At 41.0% G+C, this 24,933-nt stretch overlaps 1 protein-coding gene across 8 annotated transcripts in view; it reads right to left on the bottom strand.

The window, feature by feature from the left end:
• The window catches only part of plekha6 (pleckstrin homology domain containing, family A member 6), a 94,612-nt gene that overhangs the window by 7,669 nt on the left and 62,010 nt on the right, over positions 1-24,933 (bottom strand). For all 8 annotated transcript variants that reach the window (XM_052075059.1, XM_052075063.1, XM_052075061.1 and 5 more), the window contains 18 exons: positions 23,752-24,288; positions 21,866-22,346; positions 21,443-21,529; positions 19,622-19,675; positions 19,340-19,432; positions 14,419-14,487; positions 14,042-14,122; positions 10,041-10,190; positions 9,773-9,868; positions 9,520-9,631; positions 9,299-9,438; positions 6,955-7,122; positions 6,286-6,364; positions 5,911-6,014; positions 1,692-1,850; positions 751-903; positions 419-552; positions 14-162 (listed from right to left, as the gene is read on the bottom strand). In XM_052075059.1, coding sequence (XP_051931019.1) covers positions 14-162; positions 419-552; positions 751-903; positions 1,692-1,850; positions 5,911-6,014; positions 6,286-6,364; positions 6,955-7,122; positions 9,299-9,438; positions 9,520-9,631; positions 9,773-9,868; positions 10,041-10,190; positions 14,042-14,122; positions 14,419-14,487; positions 19,340-19,432; positions 19,622-19,675; positions 21,443-21,529; positions 21,866-22,346; positions 23,752-24,288 — 2,846 coding nt within the window. The remainder of the gene's footprint in view (positions 1-13; positions 163-418; positions 553-750; positions 904-1,691; positions 1,851-5,910; positions 6,015-6,285; positions 6,365-6,954; positions 7,123-9,298; positions 9,439-9,519; positions 9,632-9,772; positions 9,869-10,040; positions 10,191-14,041; positions 14,123-14,418; positions 14,488-19,339; positions 19,433-19,621; positions 19,676-21,442; positions 21,530-21,865; positions 22,347-23,751; positions 24,289-24,933) is intronic.

Raw genomic sequence — 24,933 nt, 5'->3', positions numbered from 1 at the left:
AGATCGTCCTCACCCGAGAGAAGGCGACTGCGACGAGATGCTTCAGCAGCCAGAGCACAGGAGATCTCAATGCGCTTCTCCTGCTCCTGCAATTGCTGCTGAGAATTGACTGGTGCTCCACCTTCGACAGGGCCATCCAGGGCAGGAACAACATTTTGCAGACTGACATCGATGAGCAAAGTGAGAACAAAAGTGTGAGATTGATCTGAAATGTCACATCTCAATTCTTTTATTTTCGTCTCACAATTCTATTGTACAACCACAGTCCAGTTTCGAAGTTTGATCCTATGATTGTGAAAACCATCTTGGTCAGTGATTGCACAACAACACAAAGCAGTTGGGAAGTAAATGCTTGTGGGGATTCGGTTAGACTGTGCTAATTTCAAATTGACGTTTTCAAATTCTGTAATATACATACTTGGATTTGGCAATCAGGGTCTTAATGCGCTCGAGTTTCTTCTGCTTTTCCTTCTGTTCCTCTGGGCTTAGAGGGGTGTTTTCTTCCACATCTAGGTAGCGCTCTGGGATCATAACCTTGTCTGGAGCCATTAGCTAGGAATTACAATGTATTATATCATTAGAAAAAGACTGTCCTGCAACTGCACTGTATTTTCGACATGCATTGTGCATCAAAGTGAAAATTTAAAGAAAAATGTATATATGTAAATATATATACTGTATATTACATTTATCCATCTATCATATATATAATGTAGTCAATTCATTGAGAAAGCAAATCGGGGACATTACCTCTTTGTTAATGTCCAGGTCATAATGTTCTGGTTCAACCTGTGACCGTCTCAAACGGGCAATTTCCTCACGAGGTGACTCTAGTCCCGGTCCCCTGACTGCTGCCTCTAAGTCATTGATGTCAATCTCACGAGCTGTGAGCCGCCGCCGAATCTGCACACATTATCTTTCTGTATATTATTGCTCATCTTATTGATTTTACTTTCAAGTAACAACCCACAAACTTATTCAACCTGTTAGGCACAGTCAGCATCTACACCCTCTAACACACTGATATGTATTGGTAAAGTTGGACTATTTATGAGGCGAACTGCTCAAACTGTCTCAGTTTTGAAAGACGACTGCTCCAGACTGCAAATTTCAGCTCCTTTCACAGACGTCCAATATAAACCTGATCAGGGATCTTCAGAATAGTTCACTGTTTTGTTCTTCAACATGCTTTGTTCTATTTTTAGCAGTGTGTTTTGGGTCATTATCCGGTCTGAGGACTTATTACCTGCAGATGAGAGCAAGCTTTCTGACACTGAGCAAAATGTTTTGCTCCGCATTGGTTTGATAGTCTAACAAGTTCTTTGTACCCTGTACATCGCTGTCTTTGGGAAGCATCCTTACTCCTCTAAAATCAGCACCTTTCAGGAGACCAACTACGTATGAACATTGCATTGCCAAAGAGAGCAAGTCACTTTTAACACTTTACATTGGAGAAATATTTGACACACACGCACACACACACATACATACAAAGTGTCGCATGAACGGACCAATAGTTTCGATTTGTGGAAAAATATGACATTTACCAAACATTGACAAAGCAGGTTTCAGCACGACACCAGCGACATATTAAGGACACCTTGTACCGGATATATCAAAGCAGTAAATAACATTAACCAAGGTTTCTCTTTTCATTGTCCACGTGCAACAGGCAAAATTATTCTATGTACCACTTTGTAGCTCACTGAAGACTGCCCGCCTGAGAGATTAAGACTCCTCCTTTTGTCTCGTACAGAGCTGCTCTGGTTGCGTCGGATCCTTTCATTTTGTTCCTCCACACTCATTTTGGACCTTAGCTCAGCTGGAAACACAGCACTCTTTGGACGTTCCTTTGTCAAAGAGAGAAAACACATTGATTCGGAGCTGCACGTGAATTTTTACATCCCAAGAGTCACAATTATCTTGAATATGACTGTTATATTTTGTATATTTAATGTTTCAATTCTATTAATTTTAGCAATCATAAATATAAACCTCTGTTCAACTGTAAAAAAGAGAAAAATGCAAAATGCGAATGGGTTTCAATGTTATTTAAAATTACATTAATAATAACACACACACTGCCTTCCAAAATTACTGGAACAGTGAAGCGAGTTATTTTACTTTTACAACGGACTGAAAACAACCGACAAGTGCCTGACAAGTGCCTGACAAGTGCGGTGAGACCTGGCATCACAAACACATTTGGAAACATACTGTACATTAGTGGCGCTCCGTCAGGGCCAGCAAGGCCTTCTCTGCTAAACATTCTCAGAATTTTTTTAATAAATTTACTATTCTGAGAATAACATAAATTTAATTTGTTATTTTATTTTCATAAATATGGAAACAAAATTATTCTCCATATTCTTTACGCCATATTATTTCCACTTAGTCGAGTGGCTTTCAATGTTATTTAAAATTACATTAATAACTTATTTATTATGGTAGAGTTTTTAACCAATCATATTTCAGCTACCTTGTGTTGCCAGATAAATTTAACTTGCTTTCAGATTAAACAGAGCAGGCCCCTGTGCGCTGTAAATGAACAGGCACAGTCAGGTTGCAATAGCCAATCAGACTAGTCGCAGATCACGAGTCTGTGACTAATCTGCGTACTCGGAACAGCTAGAAGGCCTTACGTCCAGACTGGCCGTGCACGTTTGGTGATTGGATTAGCGCCTTTTCTGTTTACTGGGAATTGTATCCTGAGTTGTTCAATAAAGATTCTTAAAAAAAAAAAGATTGGATTCGCGCCTGCGAGAGCTATCACTGCATTTTAACCCAAAATGGCCGAAGGAGAAGACGTTGATCTGGTTGCAGACCTACTTTCCACACAATTTTCAAGACGGCCCTTCCACGAAAAGCTGGATATTGTGCAAAGAGGTTGCCCAACTACTGCGCTAGCTAGCCTGTCCCAGCATGGAAAAGGGTTTGTCCGTCATTTTCAGATGAGCAATTATGAAAGGTACGCGTGGCTCACAGGCTCTGAGAAACGCTGCAAATTGTACTCCTGGGAATGCCTATTGCTTGCAACTGACCGATTTGGTGTTCGGAGCCACACTGGATTGTTTTACCAAGGCAGCAAGGAAACATCAGAGCACGGCTGGGCACTTACAAGCTACGGTGCGTTTGAAAACGTTTGGGGACACTCGCATAGATCTGCAGCTCGGTGAACAGGCACGACATTGGTGAGTAAATGAATTTGGTTTTACATTTCTTTTTGTCATTTTATTTTGTTAGTATTAAATTAATGGTAACGAAATAAAATGACAAAGATACAAAAATGTATCAAATAAATCTGCTCACCTGCAATTCACTGTATAATGGCACATTGTAGTCACCTTTGTGCACGAACGTTCGTTCAATCTCAGCTGCTCAACATTTTCAATTATTTGCTGTTGTATCGCCGATTTTCAAAATGCAAATGATCTGTTTACTTTATTTTCAAAGAATAGTTTGTTTTGTTATTGTTTGGTTGGTATCTTATATGAAACTGCGACATTGCGCAATTTATTGGACAGACTTGTTGAAGATCACAGAGCGTAATTTGGGTGACATTTTATTTAATATTTTTCAATCATCTTTTTATTTTTGACAATATCTGTAAATTTAGTTTCCTGCTCTTAAGTGTGAAGGCATACTTGATGTTTTTCAATGCTCCTGAAATTAAGTGCTGCTTGACGAGCCTATATTGTGTAAGTATATGACGTCACTGAAGGCCTAACGTTGAAATGCACGGCCCACCACTGCTGTACATGTATTATCAGAGTCTATTATGAAACCAAACATGCTCTATTGTACGTAACTTCTATAAAATGAGTCGCTATTTCGCAACAACAGGAATGTGCGGATCCCAGGGTGACAACAGCTCTGAACCACTGCTATGTGGGGTTTATTTTTAAGCTGGGGCCAGTCTAAAACCATCCACCTATTTACAAACTGGCCATTATCTTACCTCAAATGATATACCAAACACCTTGGTTGCTCTGTTCTTTAAATTGTCTGATGTTTCTCTCAACTTGCGAGAACATTTTGTTAATGTGAATTCTATAATGTATACAAGTGAAAATCAGTGGGGCTGTCTTACAAGAAGCCATGCAATTTCTAGCCATGTTTTTCACTACCGCCCAAAGTCAGCTGGGATAAGGTCCAGCGTGCCTGCGAATCTCATGAGAATGAGCGGCTCGGATAATGGATGGATGAATTGAGCTTGTACGGTCTAATTCTTGAGTACCGGTAGATTTCTTTTCTTTTCCGCAAATGTATGTCTTTCCATAACATTGGTCAAACTTGATTTTTATCTTATCCATCCATAAAAGTCCAGCAATTTTGGGGCTTCCTTTTCCACTTACTAATTAGTGGTTTGCATCTTTTGGGAGCCTCTGTACTTTTGCTCCCCAAGTCTTTTGCGTACAGTAAAATGTGATACCTTCACTCCTCCCTTCTGAATGTTACTTATGTCACTAACAATTGTTTTGGCTCTATGTTTAACATTTGACAATGTTTCCGTCATCACCTGCTGCTCTTTTGTTCAGTGTATCTGTTTAACATCAGCTTATGAGAACAACAGTGGTTTTATCAAGACATTCCAGGCTATGGTCAATATTCGGGCAATCGCTCAGAACAATTTGACATCATCCCTTAGTTAAACCCCCTGCACAGCTTTCTAGTTTCCATGTTTACAAATATAAATTAGGTAGGTGACTTATCATATCAATTGCAATGGTGTTATTATCCATGGACAATATGAACTCAGTCTTGCAATATGTGCTTGCACAATTGTGATGTGAATAGAGAAGAATCCATCCATCCGCCCACTTTCCCATCCGCATTTTCCTCTCAAGGGTCGTGGCGAGTGTTGGAGCCTATCCCAGCTGTCATCAGGCAGTAGGCGGGGGACACCCTGAACCGGGGGGCAGCCAATTGCAGAATAGAAAAGAATAACCAGAAAAAAAAATGTCTCTCCATGTATGCTTCCTCTACAAAGTTTGATATTCATTTCGGTTGAAAAGTTTTAAAGGGAAATCGAGAATAACTTGTGATAACATTTGTAGAGATTGTAAACTTCTTAGAGGGCCCTGGATGTCCCAAATTTGAATTTCATTTTTCCATTTTCCATTAAAGAGGATACTCAACTTGAAAAAAGAGTTAAGCACAGCAGAACAAAAATATATCCCTTGCCGAGATTTTGGCATTGTTACAGTCTTTTCTCTGAACCGAGTTAGTTTCAATGCACTTCTCTGTTTTGTCTCCAGTATGCTCCCTCAGCTTTACACTGTATAAATGATATACCGGTATGTTTTTCCGAATTGTATCGAATAAATTGAGGTTGCTCATAAATGCTGGAAAAATGTACATTTGGAGGAACAAGAAAAAATGCTGATCATCGATCAAGCGGAGAGTCACATGTTTTCCCACTTAAGGATACTTCACTTGGGGAACATCAGAGTGGACATCGTGGCGGAAGTGGAATCTCACAGTGTAACCTACTGACTTAACCCTTTAATGGTAGTTTATCGTAGTTGCTTGTTAGTGATAATACTAGTGTAGCCTGTATGACCGGAGTCAAATTCCTTGTGTGTTGTCCATACTTGGCCAAAAAAGGTGATTCTGGTTCTGATTCTGATGCACCCTGCAACCTGATAACATGATAAGCTGCCCACTGTAGTTACGATAAGGGTTAATAGTGAACATGTATTATTATATCTCCAGCGTTTATATTTTCTCGATCGACCCGTAATGGTATTCACCTGAAGAGGTAAACTCATTGCCAGGGAGACCCAAAACATATCGGTCCTTCCCCTAATGTATTGCTTCCAACTGAATCCATGGACTGAGATCCACCTGACAGAATCTATTTCAAGCTTTGAGCAAGACATAACTTGTTGTTAGTGTTGCTTGACTTACCCTAGAAATCCCATTAGGCATTCTCCCATTATGACGAGAAACTCCAGCAGACCAGCTCGTTGAATCGTCAGCGGGTGACTTGGTTCTTGGAGGGACAATACCAACTGAAAGTGAGATGAGATTTGGTCACAACCATGGGAAAGAAGATTACGAGACTCTTAAGGCATGATAGTCTCACACATGACCAAGCACAATTATAACGCGTTTTGATTTTCTTTTTTATCTGGCATTCAAACATGCCAGAGGGCATGTTAACAGTGTAATCCCATGTCCCATGAGTAACCCTGTACCAACCACATGATAATAATCATCAGCTGAGATAGTCTCAGTCGTTTAGGGTCTCATATGAAAATCTCAACTGAAAAATTGTTGTACCTTTATTATTCATGGTGGATTGCCTTTCCGGGCCTTGGTCTTGTGGATCACTCATATAGTTCTGATCTCCAAACTGCATCTGTGAGAGATAAGACTGATATACTAAACTGTACCTTACTTAAGACTTTTAGATTAGAATGTTCAAAGATCTGCTTGCAAATTGTGAAGGTTTTAATTCTTTTCTAATGCATTCATTTTCATCAACATATCTACAATGTACTTTAACTCATTCAGTTCCAGCCAATTCTAGACCAAGTCTGAAAAGTCTTTGGGAGTGAATGAGTGGGGCCAGCAAGGCACTGCTTGCATAATACGTTAGCCTGATCACACCACCTCAGGCAGTGTCACTCTTCATGGTTTACGTTAACTTTCTGGGCAAATGCATTCTTAATGCACATGAAATGCTTCCCGACAAATGTTTGCATTTTGTATTGGTGAGTAATAAAATTGCCACTTGTGCTCCACGTATTTTATCACCAATTTGATTTAATTAGTGATCACCAACATGTGTTTTTGTTAAGTTACTGACACCAAAGGTTATAATATTTAACAATAGGTGAAACCGAAAGACCATGGTGTCAGGTTAAAATTGATGGATACAAAAAAAAAAAAAAAAGAAACTGAACAGCATTGGGGGTGGGGCACAGCAAAAGCCGTACTACCAAATACCTTTCTGATGTGAGAATCTTCAACATCAAAGTAACCATCATCGATGCCCAAGTTGCGTAGCCAGATGGTGCTGTCGAAGGCCAGTGAGGAGATAGAAGGGGTGAAGGAAGTGGAAGATTCCAAAGGGAAATAGGACTTGGGGAGGGGGGGTCTTGGGGGAGCACTTTCCTAGATCACGAGAAGGCCAGGGGGATAGCAAGGTAGAAAGGAAGCAAAAAAATAGAGAGGGTTGAAGCAAGAGAAGTCGCGCATCAGAGGGAGTGATAAGCCAGCTAAATGCAGAGTAGAAAGAGGTAAGGAAACAAGTATGGTCCAAGAGATCATTGGTATCATTCGCTCATAGCAGTGGGAAACCTGACTTTGAATTCCTATTAGTTTCTAAGAATGATGTGTTGTCTCTGCGGAACAAAACACGAACAGAAGTTCTGACCGACATTTACATCTCTCCATCCATCCATTATCCCAACCGCTTAACCTCATGCGACCATGACCCGCGAGGGCGTGCTGCAGCATATCTCAGCTGTCTTCAAGTACAGTACACGCTGAACTGGTTGCCGTCCATGAGCTCAATTGTCCTGGAATGTGTTAAACCAAATTGTCTTGTGACCGGCACCAGTGGTTAACTTACTTTGGAGGACCAGTGTCCGACATGATTTAACATTAATTCATTAAAAACTGGACATATCTATCCATCCATCCATCCATCCATCCATCCTTCCTTCCTTCCTTCCTTCCTTCCTTCCTTCCTTCCTTCCTTCCTTCCTTCCTTCCTTCCTTCCTTCCTTCCTTCCTTCCTTCCTTCCTTCCTTCCTTCCTTCCTTCCTTCCACTGGTTAGCACCTTGTGGAGTTTGCATGTTCTCCACATGCCTGCATAGGTTTTCTCCAGGTACTCCGGTTTCCTCCCACATTCCAAAAACATGCATTAAACGTTGATGGAACACTCTAAATTGTCCCTAGGTGTGATTGTGAGAGTGAATGGTTGTGCGTCTTTGTGTGCCCTATGATTGGCTAGCAACCGGTTCAGAGTGTATCCCACCTATTGCCTCAAGACATCTGCGATAAGCTCCAGCACGCCCACAACCAACACACACACACACACACACACACACACACACACACACACACACACACACACACACACACACACACACACACACACACATAAACACAACTACGAAGCAGGCAAATTAAGTGCACTAAAAGGTTGCGTTAAAGTGATTTTGTGTTAACACGTGATTCTATATTTATTTGCTCTATGAATTTATCAATCTGAATTAGACTGATACCAAATAGTAAAACATACACGCGAACGTGAATGTGTTAACGATTTCCATTTCAGGGGTTGACTATCACATAATCAGTGTTCGGTAGTTGAAAGGTCATATATTTTTTAAAAGATGGGATGTGATTGGGATAACCGGAATTAAAGTTCAATCTTGTTCAGGTTCAATCTTGTTTTTTTTATAGATGAGTCTGCATATAAACTGTATCTGAAGGCTGGGTGGGTGAATCAGATTGTGGTACCAAACAAATCATTGGATCAGTGTGATGTTCTGTTTGATTATGGGGGAGAGGGATAATCTTAGCATCTCTATGAGCATTACAAGTTGAATGGAATAGTTGGTGGTGGTGTGTTTCAGGGTGATCACCTCTAAAATAAGAGAGTGGGAGATCCGGGCCATGGCATGATGTTAACACATTAGTTTGAAAGATGTCCTGGAAAAGCAGGATCTGGGATTCAGGCATAGAAAAATGCCTGTTGGGTTGGAAGTTTCTCTGATCATTTGGATATCCTACTAAAAAGGGAGATGCATGGATGGAGTCAGGAAATACATCTTTTCTTTGGCCAACCTTAACCTCTTGGCTGCACATATTTGAGGTTAACCAACCAAAATCTTGGATTTGCATGTGGGATAGTGTCAAGTTTGAATGTGGACTGGAAGTGGAGTCCTGGCATTGAACTTGGCGAAAGTCAACATCTCTGGGTTCGTAAGGGTTTAGAAACTTGCTAATGTGTGAGTTCTTTCTGCATGTGACACTTGGATCCGTTTCTTCAATCACAGTATCCAATCTCAACAAGGACTCGTTTGGACTCTGCAAAACTAGGGCAGAACGAGGAAATGTGCATTCACGGGTTTCACAGCTATTTTTGTTTCGATGTTCCGCATTCAGGCTTTTGTCAGATTCTCGATAACTTTTTGGTCTTGATTTGGGCCTGGCTTCATTGTTGAAATGAGGGATTAGACAAGATTTGGGACGAGGTTTAGGGCTAGATCTGGTTCTACAGTGTGAGGCAGGTGTTGAAAAAGGATTGACCCCTTGCTGGGTGTGTCCGGTGCTTACCTCCGGGCCCAGCTGTTTAGAGGGAGAGACCTGGGACCCGGGCACTGGGGAGTAAGGACTGAGAGGGCTGGTGAGGCTTACTGAGCTGAGGGGACTGGCTGGACTATTGGTGCTAAAGGAGCCTGACGCACCACTGGCCACTGCAGACGAAGAGAGTGAGAAAGGTTACACTGAGACACTTACAGTTGTCATCATCCACTTTGTTTTGTTTTGTATGATACCTTTGTGCTTTGCTGTGTCAGTGCCTCTGGATGAGTGATTCTTATGTAGGCCCTCTAGTACATCCTGGACTCTCCAAAACTCTTTCTGGATGTGCCTTCGAACCAATTCGCTCTGCTCCCCCAAAACAAAGAAATTAAAATAAATGAAGAATGAATGAAAGGAAACGGGTAGCCCCACAGAAAGGGCCTCAACCAGTCAACATTCAGACAAAACTACTTCAAAACGTTAAAGCAGAAAGGTTTACCAAATTACCTGGACACCTGCATTAAGTTGTTCCCATAGATCTCCGTGAATGGCATGGGCCTCATCCTCTAAAGCTTCAAATTCCATACGAGTGGCATTTAAAGACTGTAAGTACAGTGTAAACTTACTCTCTGATTGCATTGTTTATACAGTTGAGGCATTCTTATGTACACATGTAGGGGATATGTCAATCATGAAACCCAATCCATAGCCTCAACATTTTTCAAAACAAACTATTATGGAAAACAAATGATCCGGCATGTCATGTTTGTCTTACATTTGAGGCCTGGGAAAGCTCCCCTCTGATGTTGATTAGCTGGTTTTGTAGGGTTTCCTTTTTGATATGAAGCTTTTCCAAGACCATAGGCTGATTATGGTACTTCTCCATCTCCTGATGAGTAGCCACCAACGCCTCCTCGAGGCTGTCCTACAAAAAGCAACCACAACAGCAACACGTTAACAAATGGAGCGTTAAGAAGGTTTTAGGGACAGCGGTTACTACAATGGACAGATTGTCCTGGTATCAGGTTTCAGGTCATCATTATTGGTGCATGAAAGGGTTGAAACAGTATGAAGGTCAAGTCAAGTCAAGTCAAGTCAACAGTATTTATAGAGCACTTTCAAACAGCCATCGCTGCATACAAAGTGCTGTACATGGAGCGATTTAACATATACAATAAACAGTAAGACGAATCAGTAATAAGTAATAAGTAACAAGGCGGTAGAAAGCACCAAGCAGTAAAACCAATAGCAAATCTAAGTCATGCTGAGTCAAACGCCAAAGAATACAAGTGAGTTTTGAGGTCGACAAAACGGAGACAAAATATGCGAAATATGGATCATAAAAGAGTGAGGAAAAGGGTTTTCTTCCAATTTAAAGTTAATGACATTTTTTTTTGTTATTTTACAATGTTTCTTCATAGATATAAGCTATGCTTGCTCACACTAAAAGGCAGCAATATGCCTCCCCGTTGCTGCCATGACATAAAAAAATTTAATTGTGTATTTTGGCAAATCCTGAATACTTACGGTAATTGAGATCCTTAGCATGGGGGAGAAAAAAAAACGTGTTGACTGTAATGGATAGTCAGTAAATGGACAATGCCTCTCCATTCCCAAGATCACCAACCATTCCACACCTCCACGTCATGTTTATTTCCAATGAACATCAAAGTAATTGAACCACCATGTAACCTCGACTCTCTGCTTCAGGAAAGCAAAGACTCCTAACAAGTTTGTCGCCGCAGAAGTCACAAAAGAGAACTTGCCGTGTATTCAAATTCCCCTTGCTAAGAAATTCTTGCATTTGGACAACTCATACACCAACCCAGCTGCATTCCACCCCAGGGCATTGCTGATCACAGAGTGACCCCAAGTAATGGAGATGAGAATTGCAACTACAATCATTTTTTTTTCTTCTGCTCGGCTCTCGACGAAGGCGGATGCTTTTTGCACTGCTCCTCCTGCACTCACCCCACCCTTTCCGTGCTCGCCACTTAGTCCTTGTGCTGTCTTTGTCTAACTTTTTTCTTAACTTTCTTTTTCTAGCCTGCTACTGTATTTTTCACCCGAAGAACTAACCATGGAACTAGTTGGCTGGTCTCTCGATGTAATCGACAAAAAAATCTTCGACGAAAAGAGTGGGCAGTGGGGAGTCTGCTTGCCCTCCGGGGACACTTGCTGCCGGATACGCCCTGGATCCATGGAGAAAGTGTAGACCGGTGTGCCTGGCAGTACTGTCCGTGGAGGATTTGGAAGACATCTAAATTATTGGCCTTTTGATAACAGGTATGCTGTTCTTTGGTGTTGGCAGCTTTCTGTTCTATCGCAAAATTCAACCGACGGGAGCGGCTCTATTGGAAGTGAAGAAGCTGCCGGTCACTCTGGATGGCTTGGGGCGAATGTCCAACACTCAGACTCAAGCGGTGACTGGGCTCAACCGCAATATTGTTGCGGTTTTGGAGCGACTCTGTGCGATCGACAACACCATGGAGAAGTTGTAATCCGCAATGCGGAAAGAATTTTCGGATCCGACTGATCGGCGCCATTGAGGAGATACGGACCAAGGACTCAAGGCTGTCTGGAATTGTTGGCGGCCGTCCCTCCAAAACAAACAACGCTATCTGGCCTTTCCCCTGAATGGAAGTACGCATGGAGTCTAGGGCCCCTACCACCTCCCCACTCCTTCTCGGCCATGGACTGATAAACTGGGACTGCCTTCATGATGGGCAGACCTCGACGAAGCAGTTATGACCTGTACACGCATACACATACGCAACTGGACAACCACACGCGCATACACATCCTTGTTATCACGGTCTTCATCGCTCCGATTCTTTTTCCCCCGTGACGTGGTTTGATATGCGGAGCGCAACGGTGACCGTGCAGCTGGTCATTTCGTTTGGTTACCCCCCCCCTGCTACCCCCCTCCCATTCATCCTCCCCCCTTATTATATGTTATGTCTTGTGACTTGTTGTAACTGTCATATGCTTATTTATGTGCTAGGGTCTTTTTTTATCCTGGACTTAAATTATCCTCGGAAGAGGATAGTTCGAGCGTGTTTTTTTCCCCCTCTCCCTACCCAGCTTTTTCCTTTCTGAATTCTGATTGTAATTTCCCCATTGCGGGACAAATAAAGGATATCTTATCTTATCTTATGTCATTTGTTTGTTTGTTTGTTTGTTTTTTAAATCTGACAACTGCATTGAAATGCAACACCTGTGAAGGTATGCTTGTGTAACGTTTGACTGCTTATCCTGCTAACTTTGATAAATCCGTTAGGCCATGATGACAATTATTACCTGGTCATTATTATACCAAAACCGTAAATGTGTGTGTGTGTGTGTGTGTGTATGTGTGTGTGTGTGTGTGTGTGTATGTGTGTGTGTATCTTGCCCACCACCTTTTCCAGCTACTCCCCTCAGGCAGGCGCTACAGATCCATGCGCACCAAATCCAGCACACTTTAATAGCTTCTTCCCTCTAGCCATTAACTCCCTAAAAAGTCACTGACGTAGTCACTCTTCTTGTACAACAAATCCTGCTAATGGTCACTTTAAAATGGTTCCATGATATTCTGCACCAACTGTACAACTGTTAGAGTATTGTATTAAGATAAGATATCCTTTATTCGTCCCACAATGGGGAAATTTACATTCTACCACTGATCACTTTAGCGCTGCTTGATACTTTGCATATTGTCCCACAGTTGTCACTGGGTGGTACCACAACACTACGGTTCACTTACATTACAAAATGTCCTTCCATACCTATTTGTCATGTCCTTGTTTATGATGATACTAATGCAGCATGTTATACTAGAGACAAATTCCTTGTGTGTTCTACATACTTGGCCAATAAAGATTATTCAGATTCTGATCTCTCTCTCTCTCTCTCTCTAAATATATATATACGTATATATATATATATATATATATATATATATATATATAGACTGTATATAAATAATATAGATATATAGATAGATAGTCAGACATATATTCTGATTGCAGGGCCAACTCTGAATCTTCTGAGTTTAATGTTTCCAGCAAGGCGTGAAAGTTATAAATTGTGAAACACACGAAGGTTTAAAAGGAAAAGAAAAAATAAAGTCAAACGTAGCTCTCTTGCTAAAATGAACAAAATAATTGGATCTCATTGAATTTAAGGTTGGCTACTTTGAAAAGAGCTTCCTTTTTATTTCTTCTCTGTCTCTCTCCCGATCTCTCTTCCGCCGTGAACTGTGCATGTTTGGATCAAAGTATTAACCTCTATTTTAGTGAGTTATTCACTCCACATGACTATGTCTAATATGGGAAAATGATAATTCAGAGAGAATATATGTGCTTACATGTGGGCTTTTTTTTACTCTGTATGTTTTCCACAGTCTTTGTTCATGAGAAAGCAGCAAATGAATGTTCACTGGTTAGGGTCACAACATTAAGTACAATCATACCTCGGTTTTCAACCATAATCCCTTCCAGAAGGCTGTTCGAAAACCGATTTGTTCGAAAACCGAAAACACACTCTTTAAAAAAAAATCTTTATTGAACACGTCTGCTCACAATGGAACGCTACACGAGGAAGTGTCACTTCCTTGTGTAAGGAAGGTGAGAGGAGTCAAGTGGCACATTCAAGTGCATTCAGTTTGGTTGAGAACAGAATTTCGGTCGTAATCCGAGGCATAAAAAAAAATCAAATTTTTTTGTCAAAAAACGATTTGGTCGAGAACAGAGACGTTCGAAAACCGAGGTATGACTGCATATATGTTTTTTTTACCTTGTCCATTCGTAATCTGTGGACAACTGCTTCGTGATCTTTCACAATGTGATTCTGTTCACAGAGCCGGCCCAAGAGTTTCTGTGTCAGGCAACATGTCAAACAACAAACAAAAAAAGCTGTGATAAAAAGAAATTTAGAGTACTGTCTTTCTCTCTCTCTCTCTCTCTCTCTCTCTCTCTCTCTCTCGCTCACACACACACACACACACACACGCACACTTTTGTACTTTTGTTGGAAACCTAGTTAATACAGTGTGTTATTCCATTTTGATTTCAAGGCCTGGTATCCCAAAACGTGTGTCCTTTAGGTTTTACCCAGGAACTTTATTTGAAAATGTACAAGTTCATTTATAGTGGTCAAGTGATGATACTTACACTCGTTTCGATTTCATTGAGCTTCAGTGTTGGGTGTAACTCTCTGTAGACATCATGGAAAGGAGGCACCTGTAAAAACAAGGACATAAATGTTGACACCCAGCCTGAATAGAAGGCTTTTATTAAAAAAAGAAAAATCCAAAACGCAGGGATACTGCATGAACCAAATAAAACCCCTGCAATGTGGGAACTATTTCTGCTTTCTAAAACATGGTACATTGGTGCCATAAGATATGAGTTCCCTGATTTAAGAGTTTTTTTAGATCAACCCATCACCCAGACGGCTTTTGCTTTGACTTGCAAGCACAAATTGAGACTGTATGAAGAAATTAGAGCAATGTATGGTGACCAGTGAACTCACTTAAACTCAAACAGCAGTTTGGCAAATAGTGAACGATTCATCAAAAAGAGGCTTCAATCTGTGCAATGCTGACCAAATCCAAGTTGAGCAGTTCTCGTGGTGCGATTACATTTAAAGTCAATGGGGTTTGCGCAAAGAGGTGTGAATCACAGCCGGGTTTTTGGTGGGTGTTTCAAAACGACGTGAGTGGGAACGAGAAATGTGCTTCTTCGCCTATTCACTCGTGTTTGAACATTTTAACTAGCGACAGCCAGGGTTGAGAAGTGGATCATCTAAATATAGATTTTAAAAAGTACACTTAAGGTACATTGCCTCTGTTTTGTGAAAAATACTTTCCTTTAGGTATACTTGAATAAAGTACTTTTTGCTCAGGGCAACAGCACAGCCAGCTTCCAATACCAACTGGAACCAAACCAAAAAGTGGCAGGCATGGAGAATGGTGAGCAAGGAATTTGGCGACTGTCGAACAGTGAACCAAGATAGCCTTTCGCCTCATCCAAAGTTTGAGTACAACTACTTGCCACTTGATTGCTTAATGAAGTTCAAACATATTATTCTAAAAAAAAATTTCTGTTAGAGAAGGAAGAGCCATGTGAGGAGCAACCATATTTCACGTTCAGTATGAACCCAGCATAATGCCTCAAAGTTTCCCGTCAAACTCAAATATAAAAGAGAAATACTATTTTTTTTTCAATTTTGAAACAACCAGACAACTGCCAACAAAAAGGCTCCACCAGCTTAATGCTAGCATAGCAATGGATAATGCCTTTCACATGCTAATCGATGAGCATCAATCGATTTAGAACCCTTTCAGCAATGGAGCAACACATATATGGACTGACCATATAACAATACTCTCAGGCATATACTTTATTCTTTATTCCCCATGAAAAACCACAAATGTTAAATCTTTTAGTGCCACTTACAGTAGATGTAAAACTACTTTTCTTCATTTTTGTCTGCAGGACTATCCCCCATCAGGAGCAGCACAATGAATTGAGTTGTAGAATCCAATCATGTTGCACAAATGGTTTAATTATTTGCGTTCAATTAGTTTGTTATGTGTCTGTTTTGATATAGTATACTTTATTAAGTGATATTTTCTTTCTTAATAACATGCGACTTAAACTTTGCATCTGAAAGCACCATTGTATCAGTTTTTTTTAGTAAATCCATAAATTATTTCGTACAGTCTCCAATTTGAAGGCCTCATTATGTTCAAGATCCAATTAATTTCGAAACACATTTTTATTTCATGTATATATGCAATGTCCCCCATTACACAAACAAACACAAACACGCGAGTAAACATTTTGTGACTTGTAACATTCCACAGATAAAACTGTTGATGAAAACAGACAAATTAGAAAACTTGGTCTGTACAATGTAATGTGTAGCAGGACGGTCAACATGGTTTATGTTGAAATTAAAAATACTTTTATTGATAGAAAATGATTGTAATGAGTGAAATAACATTGTTTTGCAGATAAAAATGATTTACAAAACTTTACGGGGTGCTTGATGGTACAGAAAGCGACTTCATCTGAAATCAACCATCACCACCGCAAAACCATATAAAAACACAAAGTGGACTATTGTATGTAAAGTGAGATGAAGGGCTAATAAAATGAGTCAAGTTGACAATGGAGTTGCTTACAAGGGGCTGTGAAATAATGTATTTCATATATCATATGTTGGGAGGAAAAGATCATCAGTACTTGTGTGTCTGCAAGGCTGACAGTTCAGCTTGAAATCAAACAAGGGCTTCTGTAAAATAGGCAATCTTCTTCTGAGGGTGGAATTAGAACAAGAGGTCAAAAGCACATTGATGCACCCAAACACTTACTATTCGGGGCTATAATCTCAAGCAAAATGATTTTCGTTTCTAGACTGGGTTTTAATAATCTAATCCAGAAAAAAAACACGAGTGAGGATAATGTCATTTTGACCACTCCAAAAAACAAATAAATAAATAAAAATCCAGGCTGTGACTGAATTTATGGAGGGGCAGATATTTTTACCACTGGTCAAAATATCTGCACATTGTTTATGCCGCCAGTCATGGAGTGCAATGTTGTGGAAAGGGCACAGCGTGCAGTTAGGCAGCCTTTCTCATTCTGCTGATAGGTTTATACATTTGATGCCAGAAAATTCCTCGCACCCCCCCCCCCCCTCAGTCATGATCAATCCTGAGGTAGCACAATAAACTTATCATGAACAACCCGCAAACAGAGCTAATTTTTGGAGCCTCATCTCAGAACGATGATATATGCTACGTATAACGCCTATTGGTCTGTCAGATTTGATGACTTGTGGACACTTTGTGTGCAGCGATGGCTGTTTGAAAGTGCTAAAACCTAACACCCAATTCACAGATTTTGTTTTCCTATTGAATGAGATTAAACAAAAAAAGAGGTCTTCTCACATAAATCTTTGCACGAGCCTCCTTAAAAAGCATATGCCACATGTAACAATGACTGTTCGCACGTCATTTACAAAGCCATGCACAGACACCCTATTTCAGCGAAGTTCGGCTGTTGTGTTAAACATCAATAAAAACAGCATACAATGATTTGCAAATCATGGTCAACCTACTGTATATTTATTTGAATGCACTACAAAGACAAGCTTCAGCTACTTGTTTGCTTTCAAACGTAGCCTGTAGCAGATGTGTGCACTTTTTCAGCATGACATCTCTGATTCACTGCTGAAAGGACACTTTAAGTCTCTCCTCTTTCATCTCTAACTGCTTCAAAAAACAATGTGTATGCAGAAAAAGTGGTTAAGATTGCACGACTGTCTGTGTCGTATGTGTTGTGTTGTATTATTTTGTTATTTTATGTTAACTGTTCTGTTGATCGCGGCACGGGTACCCGCAGCTGCTCCTCTCTCTCCTGTGGTTGAGAGGAAATAAATGTTATCTGTGCTGTGTGTTGCTACATTTGACAAAAAAAAGTTGGCTTGAACTTGACGAAGATATTTCATGTTCGAATTGATCAAATGTATGTTTTTCAGCAAATCGTCATGAATTTTATGGCTGCAACAAGTTCCACAAAAGGTGGCAAGGAAAAAAAAAGACGATGAAAGTTGAGGAATGCTCATCAAACACTTGTTTGGAACATGCCACAGGGGAACAGGCTAACTGGGAAAAGGTAGGTGCCATGATTTGGTGTACAAGGAGCTTCCCTGAAATGTTCACTCAAGCAAAGATGGGGCAAGGTTCTCCTTTTTGTGAACAACTGCATGAGAAAATGGTCGAACAGTTTAAGGACAATGTTCCTCAATGTGCAGTTGCAAGGAATGTAGGGATTTCATCATCTCCATATCATCAATAGGTTCATCATTAATCAAAATGATTAAGCTTGCACGACTGTCTGTGTCTTATGTGTTTTGCTGTGTTATTTTGACTTCAAGATGGCGCCGCGAGAGTGGCTGCCTTTTCAGCATCAAAAATCGACATCATTGTGTAAAGGATATCATCACATAGGCTCGGGAACACTTCATAAAACCCATGTCAGTGAATACAATTCGGCGCTACATCCCGAAGTGCAAACTTAAAACTCCTTTATGCAAAGTGTTAACATTACCCAGAAACGCCACCGGCTTCTCTGGGCCTCGAGCTCATCTAAAATGGACTGATACAGAGTGGAAAAATCTCGTGTGGTCTGACGAATTCACATTTCAAATAGGTTTTGGAAATTGTGGACAAAGAGGGAAAGAACCATTCAACGTGTTATGGACTTAAAGTTTAAAAGGCAGCATCTGTGACGGTATGGGGCTGTGTTATTGCCAACGGCATGGGTAGGTTACAAATCTGTGAAGGCACTATTCATGCTGAACGGTACATACAAGGTTTTAGAGAAACATATGCTGCCAGACAAGCAACGTCTTTTTCATGGCCGCTTATTTCAGCAAGACAATGCCAAACCACACTCTGCACGTCTTACAACAGCGTGGCTTCAGAGTCAACGAGTGTGGATACGAAGCAGGACTGGCTGCAGTTCCTTTTTTTGAACGTGTTGCAGCTATCCAATTCAAATGTTATGATTGTTTGCCGAGAACAATACATTTGATCAGTTTGAACATGAACTATCTTGCCTTTGTCGTGTATTAAATATAGGTCGAACACGATTTGCAAACCATTGCTGTTCTGTTTATTTTTGTTGAACGTAACATCCCACCTTCACTGGAATTGGGTTAGTATCAACGAACAATTTTGGATTTTAGCAAAGGTGAACGGTGACAGGACAAATGTCATAGTTATGTGGAAAAGAGAAAGAAACAACGGTGAAGTTACGAGGAGAACATTGCATGCAGACAAAAACACGACGACAAGAGAGGCAGGCTTAGGAATCGGTATCGGCTGAATTGCTGCAGTTTGGCCTTGAGTGAGGATTGATTCTGTTGCTGCAACGTTTCACTCGAAAGCTATCAAATAGTGTCAGGATCAAAGGTGTGATTCCATCTGGTGGATGATTGGTGCAGCTTGAACCTGCTGCACAAAGCAGTTTTGCCATCTGAAAAGCCTGCCTCCCTGCTGCACTGGCTCTCCTCTCTTACTTGTATGCAGAGCTTTGCTGCAGAGGAGGACCTCTCCACCCTTCGAGTAACCATACCAAATAACCGGCTTCCCTCCAGCACCTGAAGATTCAGCTCAAATTAACAAAAAAAAAAAAAAAAAAAAACTTCACGTTCACAACAACCTGGATTTGACGGCGACTGGAACGCCTTTCACTTTTAAATAAAGGTGATAATGCAAGTATTCCTCATCTTGGAATAGGGCAAATAAAAGATGGCTGAATGGAATATGATTTTACAAAAAATGCAGATGTGTGCGCCTACCTGCTGGTCTAAATAATCCAAGTTGCGTTGGAGCTGGAGATCTAATATGTCGTCCTGAACCAAGCAGCAGCAACAGTGACAAATAAGGTGAACACACAGATACATGCAGCATTGACCGACAAATTTCAGATCAGACAGAAGCAGAGCAAACAAAGCACCCAGTCGCCTTCACTGGACAGACTTTTTCATTTACTCTTTAAAAATATTTACTGTGCTGTAGTTTAAAAAGAATAGTGACGTTTCCAAGGAAATTTAATATCAACCTGATTAAATGTTTGAGATGTGCAATACTTGGCTGTCTGCTAATCACCATTTTATGCATGCCAAAAATAATTTGCAAAGGAGTGCAAAATAAGATGACAAGTAAAAAAAGACTCCAGATGTTTGGAATAAGAAGGAAATGTTAATTTTACCCCACTCTCAAAGAAAAACGGAAGCAATTAAATTAACAGATGGACTGATGCATAATGGAGGGGCATGCAGGGTCATGCATAAATTAACTCCATCAATGCTTTTCAAACAGGTTTGAGTTAACTGTTTGGAAAGCAAAACCATAATCCAAATATGAGTTGATCGAATCAGGAATGTGTGTTATTCTTGTACGGGTAAACATCTGTATTTTTGTTGGTCTCAATTTGAGGAATATATCCATTCATCCATATTTAATCTGCTCATCCTCACAAGGGCCGCGGGGCGTGGTGGAGCTTATCTCCACTGTCTTTGGGCAAGATGCGCGATACACCCTGAACTGGGTTCCAGCCAATCGCAGGATACGCAAACAACATTTCACACTCACACTCACACCTAAGGACAATTTAGAGTGTTCCAATAACCTGCCATGCTTGTTTTTGGAATGTGGGAGGATACCGGAGTACCCGCAGAAAATCTCGAGAAATATAATTTTATTTTAATCAAAGCATCAGCCTGACTGGTGTGATCAATTTTTGTTGAGTGGCAATAGGGCTGCTTTGAGTGACAGAAAGAAGCTGGCTGATGGTGTCCTATCCGTGGAAATTGCCTATTACATAAATGCCGCAACGTTGATTTCACTGAACTGCGTATGGAATTTGCAGTCCACTTCCCCTTAGACTTTACATTACGTGTCTATGACAGTGAACAAAGAAATGAGCTATGCGACACACAAATGTGATGTGAGGAATCCACATAGCTCGCTAGTACTGGTTCAAGTTCAGAGTGTGTAATCAATTACAGTGGCACGTTGCATTGCAACAACGTCAAATGGCTATGAAATGAAGATTTAAGATGAAGGGAAATGGTGCTAAAATAAACATAATTATGAGTTGCACGTCCAAACAACACTAGACGAGATTGTATAAGTACTGTAATGCATTCAACAAATTAATCACCAACAGTGGTTTGTGCCACCAGTAGGGTATCAGTTTGGCATGCTTGCACACACAACTGACTCACAAGTTACAACGGTGGTACCTGGTTTTCACAAGCCATTATGACTTGGCAAGCGGCTATTTTACATTTCAGTGCAAAAGGGGCGAAACGCTCTACATATATACCGTGTTCTCCGCACTATAAGGCGTGCACCTAAAAGCATTCAGTTTTCTCAAAAGCCGACAGTGCGCACTTGAAACATTCAAATATATTTGAAACTGAGTACAAAAAAACTACTGAGGAGAACTGGAAGAGTCTGGAAGAAATTGACCAAGATAGAACTTATTGTTTGCAGCTGCGAAGCAAAGCTTCACTTTTTTTCGAAACAACGGGTCGACCACCGCATGACTATTTCTGCATGTTCTGTGATGCTCTCTTGATTGTAAAGCATTGCAGCACATGAGCAGCACATACCATTTTATGGTGGATGGAAGGGGATACGGGGTAGTTGTGGTGCAATAGTCCTTGATTTATGGACCTCCTATCACCAGAGTAGTCATACTAAAGGGAGGGAAGACGATAACGAGGAAAGAGAAAAAAGGATGCAAGAATGACAGCATGGACGTTAGACTTGGGAAAGGTGAAAATGGTCAACATTAATCTTTCATTCTTTTCTTCTCTTTCTGCGGTTCCGTAAAACAAAACTCTAAAATTAAATAGACATTTGAGTTGTTTTGATGTTGCGCCTTCATTGTTCACGCCTTTATAAAACTACAACGTCAAATTTCAGACAAACGTCAGTTGATTGTGCTCTAACGTTAAGTAGATTTTTTATTATTATATTTTTAAATATTAATTCAATATGATCATCCACCATGACAGTGTTGTGCTTCTCACCTTTGGCGAGCTGAGCGATCTCCTTAGGTTATAGACAGACGGATCAGCGTAGATCACGTCATCCCTCATTCTCCCCGAAAACCGGTCAAACCGTGCCGACGGTGATCGAACCGGTGAGGCAAAGTTGTGCGATACTGGCGAGTAGGCCCCTCGGGAGGACAAGGATGGTGACCTGGGCACAGATCTGGAACGCGGCTGGATGGACAGGCGTCTCATAGACTTATCAACTCCACCATAGTAATGTGGTCCCCAAGAGTCCCTGGGCGTTGGTGGACCATAAAACTGGTGAGGCCCGTCCCTCAGTGAGTGCCGCTTTTCCTCGACAGTCCAGCGGTGGTCATATCCCCCCACTGCAGAGACGGAGCAAATGCTGTCAGGCCGGACTCCTGGTGGGTACAGCGGGTACTCCTCCAAATACTGTGGGCCACGAGAGTGGCCATAGTAGTTGAAGCCTTGGCTCACTGGGTAATGATGGGATGGACTGGAAGAACAGGTACAAAGCAAATCGGATGGGATTTAAGCCTTTAAGTGAGAAAACGTATTGGAAGTAAAGAAGCACTCCTCCATATCATGAGGTGACTGTGTGGCATTCAGCCAGCTCAAAAAAATACTGTATAGAATAACAGTACAGTTGCCATTGATTATTTCACAGGAATTGAACAGTATAAGACATCAGTACATTCGGAAATATTTTAGTTCACCTCATTTGTTAGCAGGGAACAGGAGTGACTTCCATTGCGATTTACAATATGTTCAATCACATCATCGTAAATTAAAAAAAAATGTCATCGTAGATCTGATCATGTAATGTAATCGTGCTATTAGATTGGGAGCTCCTCTCCCACAGGAGGCTACCAGAGGCTGCCATGTTTCGTCGCCATCTTTCTGCAATGGATACCCGAAGGAGACAAAGCTAAATTAGTTCCTCAATATGATGACTACAGCATGTGTATCAAATGGCACACACAAACTCTGTTACTTGAGGGAATATTAGAAATCATTTGGAACGATATTATGCTTGCACCCCTGCTGAAGAAATGGATGGTAGGGTTGAAAATTGTTGTTTCCCGAAGGCACCGCTTTTGAGCTCAGTTCATTGCATTTTCTTAGTTCACCAGTAGATGGAGTTAAACACTACACACACTGTAGCTTTAACAATACGACAATTTAACTAATGTGTTCTTGTCCTATGTTTTATTCCTTTTTCAAGGCAATGGACTTTTCATCAGGAGAAAGCCCCTTTGGATGATACATTTGTTTTAAGAAAGTTAACATCACTTCTGAAATTCCCCTGAGCTAGTCTCATTTGGTAAACTAATGATCAAACCTGTCTAAAAGTTATTTAAATAATCTAATTAGACAAGAGGAATAACATGCAAAAACGTATCCCCCAAAAACTAAAATTCAAAGGTTTAATTTAAATCCATCCATTTTCTGTTCCGCTTATTCTCACAAGAGTTGTGGGGGTGGGCGGGGGGTTGCTGGAGGCTATCCGAGCTGTCTTCGGGCAGTAGGCGGGGGACACCCTGAACCAGTTGCCAGCCAATCGCAGGGCACACAGAGACAAACAACCATCCACGCTCACACTCACACCTAGGGACAATTTAGAGTGTTCAATCAGCCTGCCATGCATGTTTTTGGAATGTGGGAGAAAACCGGAGTACCCGGAGAAAACCCACTCAGGCAAGGGGAGAACATGCAAACTCCACGCAGGGGGGCCGGAGCTGGAATTGAACCCGGTACCTCTGCACTGTGAGCTAACAACTGGACCTCCCCAATTTAAATCCTACAAGCATAATTATTAACAAAGGGAGGAGGGGTCCTCCAAAACTCATTTGGAAGTTTTAAAAACCACATATGCCCATATTTATGACAACAAGGTATACCTGTTCATGTCCTCCTGGGACACCACGACCCGGCGCTGGTTGACCCAATGCTGTAGCTGTGCCATTGAGCTTTTCCTTTGGGCCACTCTCTCGGGGGCAGTTCTGGGAACAAAACCCCTCCTCAACACCACATTCTGGTGCTGTTCTTTTGGGTCATTGGGTGAGTTGACACTCGCTTGGGGTTGTTTTTGAGGTGTACAAGTGCTGTGACTTTGTGATTGAGGGGGTTTACCGTTGTAGTTTTGGGGCGTGGAGCTGGGAGGGAAATGCTTACTCCAACCATTTGGATTGTGGTTTGTTTGAAAATGGCCACTACCGGGACCCCCACCTTCATCTTCAGTTTTTCCTCCACAGTCTTCTTGTCTCCCATTGTTCTTCACTGTGTCCTGATCAGAACAAGGAGTTGACAGAGAGGCTGTTTCCAAGTTGTCTACCCCATTGTCATTTTTGTTTGGTGCTGTCTCTTTTTTCAGTTCTATTAGCGGATCGGTGTTTCTTGTCACCATGGCCTGGTCCACTGCGACAGCCGCATTTGATCTGAAAAATAAATAAAATTAAATTAAAATAAAATCAATAATTTCATTAAATGACACATAAAGGGACATACACTTTTATATTATGCATTCACTTTCTAAACCACTAGCCCTTATTGGGTCACAGGAGTACTGGAGCCAAGCGGATTGGTTTGGGGGGGTGGCCCTATAATCCACGAGCGTAGGTCTGCGCAAATGAATTACCTTTATTCACGGCGGATTATGAATAGAAATGATGAGAATTTATTTCATTTTCTTCTTCTCTTCTCTTGCCCTAACACTGATTGGAGAAATTAAGTACCGTATTTTTCGGATTATACGTCGCTCCCGATTATAAATCGCACCAGCCAAAAAATGCATAATTAAGAAGGAAAAAAACATATAAGTGTATGGTAGACTCACGTTACATGACTGACGTGCCTGGTAATGTCAGTAACGATGTAACATAGTAAGAGTTATTCAGATAACTCTAGCATAAAGAACATGCTAACAAGTTTACCAAATTATCAGTTTCACTCCAAATCACTAAAACCAATGAAATCTTCATCCTCAGTTTCACTTTTAAACAACTCCCCCAACTCGGAAGGTAGAAGATGTGCCGCTTCCTCTTCTGCGTCACTTACATCAGATTCATTGTCGATTTATCAAC

Source organism: Hippocampus zosterae, chromosome 9, assembly GCF_025434085.1.
Source record: "Hippocampus zosterae strain Florida chromosome 9, ASM2543408v3, whole genome shotgun sequence".
Lineage (NCBI taxonomy): Eukaryota > Metazoa > Chordata > Actinopteri > Syngnathiformes > Syngnathidae > Hippocampus > Hippocampus zosterae.
This window is presented reverse-complemented; position numbering and strand designations above follow the sequence as displayed.